We start from the raw sequence: 11348 nt of genomic DNA, 5'->3' as shown, positions 1-11348 counted from the left end.
CACAAAGGACCCCAGGCCACAGACATCAAGCCATTTTGATTGCTACAATATATCATATAAGAAATCTCCTGGGAATTTGTTTCAGTTGACATTAAATCAATGAAGCCATTGCAGTCAAATAATAAATCTCTACTGCTGTAGGTACACCGAGCGCTGGCGGCTGCTGCCCGCCGCGAAGCAGCTGCGGGCGCCGGTCCCCGAGCACGGCGGCGGGCAGCGGCCGGATCGGCGGGCGCTGGCAGGGGCGCCGCAGGTGCCGTGAGGGCTGCGGGAAAGGGCCCAGCTCCCGCTCCCGCGCACCCCGCAACCCCACCATGAGGAGAGACACTGCGGGCGGGCTGAGCCTCGGGCTGTGAAGGGCGGGGAGGCCGCGGCCCCGTTTGCCCCATGGGGACGGGGCCGCTCCGCTCCGAGAGACGGCCGGACAGCCCCGGGCCGCGTCCCCGGGCGCACCCAGCGCCAAGGAGAGGCAGCGCCGGTGCCTTCCCCCGCCCGGCCGGGGCGGGGCGGGGCAGGGGGGCGGCCGCTGCAGCCGCTTCCCGGTTGCCCGCTCCGGGCCCGGCCGTGCCCGCTCCTTCCCCGGCCACGGCCACTCCAAGAACCATGAGCGGCTCCGGCTCGGAGGAGCCGCAGCCCAGCCAGGCGGCGGAGGACCGGCAGCAGGAGGCCGAGCAGGACTGGGCGGCGGCCAAGGCTTTCTACGAAAACCTGGTTACCAAGAGACCTCTGCCGGTGAGTGCGGGCGGGTCGGGGGTCCGGAGCACGGGGGTCGGGGGGGAGGCTGGGGGCTGAGGGCCAGCGCTACCCTGCGCTCGCTCTGCAGCCCAAGCCCCAGAATGCCATCACGGTGGCCGTGTCCGCCCGGGCACTCTTCAACTTGGTGGAGGAGCAGCGGATCTACGAAGAACAAGGGTTGGAGAAGTACGTGGAGTACCAGCAGAACAACGAGAACGTCACCCTCAAGCCTGGAGCGGCGTTCTACTTCGTCAAGGTAGCCGGGAGGCAGCCCGGAGCGGGTGGCCCGGCGGGGCGGGGGAGCGTGCGGGGTGCGGCGGGGCGCGGAGGATGCTGCGAGGCCAAATTTGGGGAAGAGGAGGAGCCCGCAGCCTCCTTCAGCGGAGATAAGCCTGCCTCGGGGAGATGTTTTTGGGAGTTGTTCTCCCAACGCTAAGCTCGTCGCGGCGGGGCAGCCTGACAGCATCCCTGCTTCTCTCCCCTCTCCCATCCCCTCTCCTCTCCTCGTCTCCTTCCCTCCCCTGCCGCCGGCACTAATGCCAAACGCCTGCGGCAGAGCACGTACTGCTCGCGTCACCGGGCCGGCGTGGTACCCTCAGCATCCCGGTCTGTATCCCGGCTCACAGCATCACATCCCAGGTGTGGGTAAGGAGCAGCCTGCCTTTTCTGCTGGACATGAGGTGCGCGAAGCACCTCTCCTTTTAAGACCCTTTTCAGTCAAGATAGCCCCCAAATTGTTTTGTCACTACCTCCTCCCCCCAAAAAACCCCAAACAAAAGAATAACACCAACCCACTCCCCCCACCCAAAAAAAAAGAAAAAAAACCCGCAAAACCCAAAACCCAAACAGTGTTGATTTATTTCATATTTGTCTAATTATTAGGAAATTAATTTCTTTTGGTCAGCTTGAATTTTTGCTTGCTTTCATTGTCACGCTGGAAATTGTTCTTGGGGACCAGCAAAAGAAACAGACTCAGAGAAAAGGTGAAGGGAAACAGCCTGCGGCATAGAAAGCAAGTGAAATTATAGAAAAATGAAAAGACCTGAAAATATATATGGTTTTAGTGGGACTGTCTTGAAAAAACACTGTCTACAGAGTTAATTTTATGTCCATTGAGAATTGTTTAATGAGCTTTACCACAACAATTTTAGAAAATTATTAAATCATAATTAGAAATCATACTTGCTGAAATCAGAATTGTGGCAGAATATTTTAGGTTTTAAAAGTAGATTTTTAGTAGTTCAATTTTGATCTCAGGATTTTTAAACATTTGCTTCTTTATTCACTATGTGAACATACACAGTAGAAAAATTATTTATGTCAATACCCATGCTGCTGTAAATATAATATAGCTGTTAGTAGAATTAATGGCATAAGCACTATAAAGGTGTTTTAACATAAAAATGTGGCCATAAAATAATTCACTTTGTACACTAGTTAGAGCAGACTGATTTGGGAATTTACTGCATCTTTTCCTATATGTAGCAGCTCTGTCAACAGTCAATTTTTAATATTTATTAGAGTTCAGTGTCAAATTTACTTTGAGTATAAGCAAGATTTGACTCTTTAACTGCTCACACTTTGAAAATCAGAGCTGTTAGCAATGCCCAGCTAAATGCACCTTGACCTCTGTTCCCTTCTGATATGCTCTTTGCATTTGAATTCTTTATATTGCTTAGTCACAGCAGTCATTAGGCTGGAGAGTTGTGGGTTTGTTGAGTCGTCCTTTGTATTTGGAGACAAAGAAAGCATGAGAAAAATGATATATTTTTCTTTGGATTCTCTTATTGAAATGTTTAAGATACTAACTTAAAAGTATTATGTCTCATGCTTATAGCATTAAAGATTTGTAATCACAGGCCAGAGAGTCCAGTGCACAGTAAACAGGCACTGGACAAAAAAATGGAATTCCCTCCTCCACTCACCCTTATTCTCCAATAATTTAAGAAATTGCCAGTGTAGTAGAGTATTAAAAATAGAGGTGAGTTATGACCACATACTAAGATTTTTTCCTAGACCTTATACCAGGCTCCCACTTAGAATTTTCCTAAGCACAGTCCCACAATAGCATAGCTTTTTTAAGTGACATCCCCAGAATTTAATAATGAAATCTACATTTTAGTTCTGAACAACTGGCCTGACATTTTAGAGCACCTTAATGAAAATCAATCCATCTTGCATTCATTTGATGATTCATTGTTGATTTTGTTGCTGTAATCCCAAAGCATTCCATTCAAGGGCCAAGATCCCGAAGCAAAAAGGTGATCTTACTCTGAAGGGATGAGTTTCTAAATAGGAGAAGAGACGGATACAAAGAGATGAGCAGATGAAAGGTCAAGGAAATCAGAATGCCAGACTCTAGGTATAACATGTTGACCCATTGTCTTTGAAGAGGTCTCAGATCAAAATCTGTCTTCTAATACTGCTATTAGAAACTGTCAAGCTAATTATGTTGGCAGGATGTGATTTTGTACTCATTACTTAAAGATGGTCTTTCACACCTGACAACCTGAACAGTGTCAGTAAATCACCAAAAGTGAGTTCCATAACTCAAAAAAAAAAAATTTACTTGCTTCCTTTCAAATGAACACAGTCAAATGGTTGCTAGAGGCAGGAAAGCAGAAAGGGGTAAAACAAGTTCAGCAAGGTAAACTATCAGGTATTTCACATTCTCCTTCAAGACAATCCTATCACTAAAACTACAGTGACTAAGAAAGGAGGCACATTCCATTTTTCTGTTGACTTCCACATTTTTAACCTGCAGGCACTGGAGCATGTCAATGCCCGGCTTCTTGAGCTGTACCCTGGTGATGAAGAACGGTTTGATATTGTCCTGATGACTAATAACCATGCCCAAGTGGGAGTGAGGCTCATAAACAGCATCAATCACTATGGTAAATAAAATAAATACTAATGTGTAAAATTGCCAGTTGTTACATAATAATATGAATTAATTTTATTCTTCCTGTTTGACTTTGGGAAAAGCAGCTTCTTTGATATTTCTTTTCTGGTGTCAGCATTCCAGAATTTAGATAGAATTTGGTTCAGTGCTGTAGATTTTTCTGGTATGAACCATAACTTCTGAGAAGTCCCTAAACATTTTGATATTTAGCATCTATGCTCCCTACACATACATCTTCACAGCAGTTACTCTGCTGTCTTAGAGGGAACTTTTTTCCCCCTAAATTCTCAATGAGGATGGGCTGATCAAACATTGTAATTGTTTTAAGTTGTGTAGCCTGTTGATATGACAATGAACATATTTTTTTAAGTTTACTATAAGCTAGGCTAGTGTACCTTGTCACAGGTTCCTTTTACAGGTTTGTAGTGTCAAGGCAGAGCCACACCTTGTGCTGTTCTTACTTTAGGCTTAACAATTGAACGTTTCTGTATGACGGGAGGAGAGAGCCCCGTTGGTTACCTGACTGCATACCTCACGAACCTGTACCTCTCAGCGGATTCTGAAAAAGTGCAGGAAGCTATAGAAGCAGGTTTGAATTTACTTTCTTTGGCTATCTCTCTGTTGAGCTTGTTCAAAAATTATTATATTGTGTGTCTTTCACAGAAAGTAGTGTGGCTTCATCAAATGCAGAAAGTCACCACTTTGTATGCTGCAAGCTTATCACTTAATTTTACTCAACCAAATAAAATCAGGTGATACTGTTCCTCTCTGACCCTTCAGCCTGCTGATAGTGACTACTTAATCAACCTGCACCTTTCTGTTTTCTCCTCTTCAGCAAGAAATGAAACTCACACCTCTATTCAACTTCTGTTTGAACAGCGTCATCTTTTTGATACAACTTTAAAAAGCAACTTCTGTGTCTCACAAGGAGTTAAAAAGTAACAAATAGTTTGATTGAGTGGTCTCCTTGGGATTTCCTGCGTTTGTCTGGTTTGCAGCACAGCTTGGGGACCATTTTTATACAGTCTTACAAGAAAGTGGAAGGAAGCATGTCCAAGAAGTTCTGGCACTGGGACAGCTTCCATGCATTTGTATTACAGAATAGCCATTTCTAATTAGCTTTTCTGATTGTTCATGCTCACCATATATAAAGGTCACCACCAATAATTTGTTGGAACCAAACTGCTGGTGATTTCATGAATGACTTTGCAGGACATGCTAGCTGAGGGTCTCTGATCTATTTTCAGGCATTGCAGCAGCTACAATGTTCACTGCCAACAAAGATGTTATTTACTCGGATACACAGCTGAGGGTGGCATTTGATGGGGATGCTGTTCTCTTTTCGGATGAATCAGAACAGATTGTCAAAGAGCATGGATTAGATAGATTTTTTGAACATGAACAGATGCATGAAAATAAGCCTCTTGCACAGGTTTGTATTTCTTGAATTTCTTGTTTAAAGGAAGTTTCCAAAAGATTTGATGACTTTCATTGCTGCTGTATTTCTCCAGTGTGGATGTGTTCTTTGTGAAAGTTGCTACTTTCTTTTTTGAGGATAATCTTTAAAATGCATGTTTCACATAATAGAGGCCACCATTGCAGTCCTTTTAACAGGGCACTATTGCAGTCCTCTCTCATTTCTCTGAGAGAACTGCATATATAAGACAGTGACTTACAGTTGTCTTTTAATGGTATCATTAGAAAAAGAAATGCTAGTACAGATTTCCTTAATTATTTTTATGAGACTGTAGGTAATGTTAATTTCAAACACCAAGTTATTCTGGTTATTGAAACAGGATAATATCTGCTTATTCCCAAGCAGAACTATGAGATTTATCTAAAACCACAAATATTTTAACATTAGCTTAAACTGAAAGACCAACTGAATTCTGCTACTGTTAAAATTAGTATAAACTCAGAATAAACACTTGATTTATGAAAGTACTGGACAGTGCAATATATTGCAATTTGAACTAAACTGTCATTTACTTCTATTAATTTGTGTGTAGTATGGTCATTAATCTGGAAAGAATTCATTGATGGCTATGTAATTAGGTCTTTTACTGGTTTTTGTCCAGGAAAATCAATTACAGCTCATGGTTCACAGTAAAAAGGGTTCAACGATTTTAATCAACATTTTATTGACTATAGTTAAAAGTTAATATTGTAAGAGATCTTGTAAGCCTTAGTGAGAATTATTTTCCCACTGATCCTACCATGTAGTGTTATGGTTTTAATGTTCCAATGTATGAATTTCCAGTGAGGGTGCAGACCCATTTGGAGATGTTACATAGAGAATTTGTGGAGTAGCACAGCATTAGGAAAAGGAGTTCTGTGTGTAACTGGCAGTGTGGAAGCAAGAAAAAGAGTACTTTGGGGAACTGTGGACATACACTAAATATACTTCTGGTATTTCACACTCAGGGTCCTTTGAAAGGTTTTCTGGAAGACCTGGGGAGACTCCAGAAGAAGTTCTATGCAAAAAATGAACGATTAAATTGTCCTATAAGGACCTACCTGGTCACAGCCAGAAGTGCAGCAAGCTCTGGAGCCAGAGTGCTGAAGACTCTCCGTAGCTGGGGTCTGGAGATTGATGAGGCACTTTTCCTAGCAGGAGCACCTAAAGGACCAATCCTGGTGAAAATCCGCCCTCACATTTTCTTTGATGACCAGATGTTCCACATTGAAGGAGCACAGCAATTAGGCACCATAGCTGCACATGTTCCCTATGGTGTTGCTCAGAAGTACTACAAATCTACACGACTGGAGGGTACTGCTAAGGATAACGTTCTTAACTCAGCCAGCCTCTAGTATACCAATAGTTACATCTGAAAACCTCCACATTTGTGTATTGTGAATACTGTGTTTAAAGATTTAACTTCTGGCTAGAACAGTCTTTTAAGAAAATATTTTTAATATAGGTAAGTTTTTAATATAGTTATTTTAATATAATTCTAAAGCAGTTTGGATTTTTTACCATTCTGTATCTAACACTGTCGTTTTGATATTAGGAGAAGATTTGTACTGTTTTTATAGCTTAAGACATATGCTGAGAGACAGAACAGTTATATTTTGTCTGGTAAACTGTTGACAGATTATTTATAAGACAATCCACGCTGCAGTGCTGGTTCTTGACAGTTCCCAAAAGCACAGTTAATATGTAACTGTTTACCTGTTGGTGGTTTGCTTGTTAAATATGTGTTCAGTAGGTCTGTCACCACAAGGTTTAGGCTTCTAGCAAAATATTAGCACATTTTGTCTTGTGTTTACACATATTTTTCTATATTGTTTTCTTATCTTAATAAAGCTGGCTTTACAGAACATTGTCATTTCTCTGTGTAGAGGTTTTAGCAAATTTCCTAGGCAGGGTTTGTGTAATCAGAATGTTCCTGATGTTTAGAACCAGAAGTGAGCACTTTCAGTCAAATCTGAGAGAGCTAGAGGTCTCACTTAGACTCAATGTACTTCACAGAGCTGGGTAGAAGTGTGAGATGCTGTGAGGCTCTTGACTGGGACAAAGGCTGAAGCTTTAGAGCACACCTTCGTAACAGCAGAGAATATACCTGGAAATAATGCTGTTGATGGAACTACTTGCTTCTTAACTAGATTCCCTTAGGATTTACAGCTGCTCCATGATCTGCATGAACTCGGTTTGACAACTTCAGATGAGTTTCCAGGGGACAGGTGCCTGTTGCTACATGACTTCATATTTACACAATAGGTCTATTCTACCTCTTTTGTGCTAAATTCCTGTCTCTCATTGTTATCCATGTAACTAAGTGATATCCAAATGACACCACAAACATCTGTCAGGTGGTGGTGTTCTCTTTCTCTCCCTAGTGCAACAACTGTCCTGTTTTATTTTTTATTGTTGTCATATATTCATACTGGAAGAGACAAAACCAAAAGAATATGCTTTGCAGTGGGTGAAGAAATGGTGAATCAAGCTTGTGATGATCTGTGGTTCCTGGGGGTATTTGGTCCAGAATCTCACATTGGCTTCTGAAAAAGTTTGGTCTCCTCTGTCCGGATGAACTGCCCTGTTATTGCAGAAAACTCCATTGCATCAATTATGGTTTCTCTCCCAGGAACACAGGCAATCATTTTAATGTTCTGGGTCCAAGCCACAGAGTTCTTTGGAAACAAAGGCAAAAGACTTGATCCTGCATGAAACATGAATAGATCCCGTTGGAAAGGTTTTCAAGTGTTCACACCAGCATGTGATGTTGATGGGATGCACTGCAGATTTCTGGTGTACTTGGAGCTTCATATGTGCTAAAGGCTTTGTGCCCAAAACATATCACATTTCCCAGCCCAGCCAGGAGGTGAGGAAGACATGAGTAACTGAGGCCTGGTCATTGTCTGCCAGGATGGGATAGAGTTACCTCACCAAATGGAGATTATGAAAAATGTTATTAGCAGATGTTTTTATGTGAGAGCTCAGAATCCACAAGGAATTCAAAAATATTCCCTAGCTGTGTAATATAAATTGTGTGTGTACCTTTACCACAAAAGCATGGCTGCAAATTTCAGAAAGACCAGTCCTGCCTTTTTGAAGCAGAACGTGTATCAACCATTTTTAATCCGCACATTGTTAGAGGTTGGGTGCAGGAAACACAGTTGGCATTTGACTCTCATGGAAAAAGTATATCTTGATAATGAAAAAGTTACTGGGATCCTTGATCCCTGTGGGAGTCCAGAGGTGAGTCTCACACCTGACAGGATAAACATGCAAATCATTGAATAAATTGGAAGCTGAGCTATCTGGTCTATTATGTTTACCTTTATTTCCAATCAACCATCTGCCTCCAGCAAGAATGAAACCTACTGGTCAGGACATAGGAGATTCTAAGTCTTTTATTGATCTGTGCACACACAGTACTAGGGGACTCTTTCTTGCAGTGAACTCCTGACACCACCAAGGCATGTGTGAAAAGAGTTCACAAATTTATATAGTAGAATTTACATTCTTAGTCAAAGAATCCAAATTGACATTAAAGTTCAAAAGCTAAGACCCACAATCACTTTTCCTAACTTAGTTGAGCAAAATGCCCTTAGATGTTTCAGATCATACACTGTCTTTTAATTGTCAGGCAACTGTCTCAGGCTCAATGGCTGCTTCTCTGCATATCTAGCTGGCAGCATGATGGGGGAGTGGAGCATCACTAGTTCATGCAAGTACCTTCCAGACTAATCTGGATGTTTGGGAAGAGTCGGGCTTGCCAAGCAGCCTCTGCCTGTTAAAATTATTTTCTTCTGCTCCAAGGCACAGCTTGGCTAGTGGACCAAAATAATCTTTTTCAAGAAAATTCTGTGAAATGGGGTGGGAGCTGAGGGAAAGTGTTTTCTATTTTTGTAGACATAGAAGAGAATTGTCTCTTAATAGCATTCCAGTCCACAAAACAAAACAAGCAAACAACAACAAAACACAACAAAAAATGTTTCGCTTCTCACGCTTATCACGCTACCATGAATTTATGCCCTGGCACCTCATAACCCTAAGCCAGTCACAGTTAAAACAACAGAAATAATTTTCAGTAGAGGAATAGAGAGGACTGTCCTTTATCAGCCTTTACAGTGTTTATCAGTGTTTACAACACTGGAAGACAGACTCATGAAAAAGAAACTGTCATCCTAGACAAAATCTGGAAAAGGATTAATAATAACAGATGAATTCTGCTGAAACAGAACTTTGTCAGGCAAACCCAGTTCTTGTTCCCTTAGCTTTCAGGTTTCTGCACTGCATCACAGTGAAGTGTTCAGGTAAGACAATATGTCAAATGGGGATGCCTCCTACCACTACCAATCCCTATAGACAAAAATGTTAGAAATAAGATTCTGAAGGTGACTTCAGGTTTTTTTGTCTGTTTTTTGCAGAATATATTCTCAGTGTGTGTTAGATATTTACCACAGGTTACCAAGACATCATAAACCCATGTTTCCAGTTCCTTCCCATGTCTAAGACACCCTTTCAATTTTTAGGCTAGCATATCATCTGGATGAAACAAAATATAAAATATTTCAGATGAAAAGTTGAAGATGGTGATCATCACGTGTCTTCCAACATGTGTTTTGGATGGTGATCTGTTCTGAGCAGGTGGGATGCTCCTACACCCTGAGGAGGATCCTCAGGTACCCCCTCAGGCTCCTCTGCCAGATCCCATAACCTGCACTGGCCTGCAGTATTGCCAAACACAACCTTGAGTGCAACAGAGGAATACAGAAACCAGTGGAGCAGGTCAATGTCAGAAGAAATAATCATTTCCAGTTATCATGCTCAGGAATGTCCAGGACCAACATGTGAATGCACACATCATTCCTGCCTACATGAGCAGCTTCTGATCACTATAAGCTCCTGAGCACAATGCTCCTTGCACTAAAGGCTGCACTGACATAGACAAACACAGGTAGGACCCCTGAGACAGTGCCCTCTCCAACACATCTGCAGCCTTCTAAGAAGCAGGAGCATCAGAGATGACTGCCAGAGTCCCAACTACTAGATGATGAACAGCAGATTCTCTAGCTCCCACCAGGAAGATTTCTTACAGAATGAATCTATTACTCTATAACAGGGCGTTTCCTGGTTCTCTTATTTTGACAACTCGTTGGCAACCACTCTTCCTTCCTCATGGTCTTGACTGGGTGTGGCTGCACCACCTCAGAGTGCATATTTACAATGAGAAGAGCACATGGAACAACACCTCAACATGGCTCTTAAGGCTCTTAATGGCACCTTGTTAAGGAAATTAAAATCGATCTGTTTCACATGCAGGTGCAATGGTGTGGCTTGGATAAAACCTTTGGTATAACCATGAGGCTCATAATGGAGTGAGGAGCCAAGAATGAAGAGAGTGTTTTCTGTGGTGAGGACAAAGACAGAAGAGGTCTGTCAATGAATCCAGTGTTTACATGTGATGCTGCCTATACAGCCCTTAAACTGCCTAAGAAGTGTGAGAAAAGACATGGTAAGGATACTTCCAGAGAAATCTACCGTGTTTCTGCTGCTGCAACATGAGCTGAGGTCAGCCTCAGAACAGCCTGCAGCCACATGACAGCCTGCAGGTAGCACCAACATGTGACAGTTAAGGGGAGCTTGTTATTGCAAATGGTTGTCATGTCCGGACAAGCCACAAGAAACCTGATCAAAGACTTATGGGTTTCCTCTTGGGTTTCTTAGTCATTTCCCCAAACGTGTTGCGTCTTGACTCAGGACAGACATAATCCTTATCAGCTAAGTCAAGCTTGTTTCTCGTCTCCCCCACAGACTGTTGTATACCTGTACTCTATTCCTCCATATGCTGGCCCCTAGGTCCTGATCAGGAACTTCTCTTAATCTATGTTGTTCTATCCTCTTTGGCTCTATCTTATCCCGAAATCTGCATTGAACTCCAGTACTGCAGTACTGCCTTTTTTGTTGTTGTTAAAAACATTTTTTTTTTAAAATTTTATTGCTCTTGATCAAAATTCGGTTAAATTCTCTCTCTTCCCATTTCTACTAGCGATCCTGCCCTGGCCAGGGTGAAAGGATTTTGAGGTGAACCACTCTTGTCTCCGTGAATGAGGTTATGTTGCTCTGGCTGGGATAATTAAGGTCTAGGATTAGTAATGGCAATGTCTGGAAACATGACATCAAATCGATGGCTGAAAACAGGTTTTGGTTAAGGATTCGAAACAAAGTCGGCAGAGCTGAGGGGCCGCCCAAGGGCTTCAG

The 11348-nt window shown here is 42.6% G+C and overlaps 1 protein-coding gene across 1 annotated transcript; it reads left to right on the top strand.

Moving 5' to 3' along the window:
- Positions 1–207: 207 nt before the first annotated feature.
- On the top strand, positions 208–6958 carry NT5C1B (5'-nucleotidase, cytosolic IB). Its single transcript, XM_085056923.1, has 6 exons — positions 208–732; positions 824–991; positions 3500–3629; positions 4104–4226; positions 4885–5069; positions 6062–6958. Exons 1-6 carry the CDS (start codon positions 388–390, stop codon positions 6446–6448), a joined length of 1338 nt encoding a protein of 445 aa, XP_084913049.1. The 5' UTR covers positions 208–387; the 3' UTR covers positions 6449–6958.
- The last annotated feature ends 4390 nt before the right edge of the window (positions 6959–11348 follow it).

This window comes from Lichenostomus cassidix, chromosome 3 (assembly GCF_008360975.1).
Source record: "Lichenostomus cassidix isolate B80296 chromosome 3, HeHo_3.0, whole genome shotgun sequence".
In the NCBI taxonomy this organism is placed as follows: domain Eukaryota; kingdom Metazoa; phylum Chordata; class Aves; order Passeriformes; family Meliphagidae; genus Lichenostomus; species Lichenostomus cassidix.
Note: the sequence above shows the minus strand (reverse complement) of the source record. Positions and strands in the feature narration are given on the sequence as shown.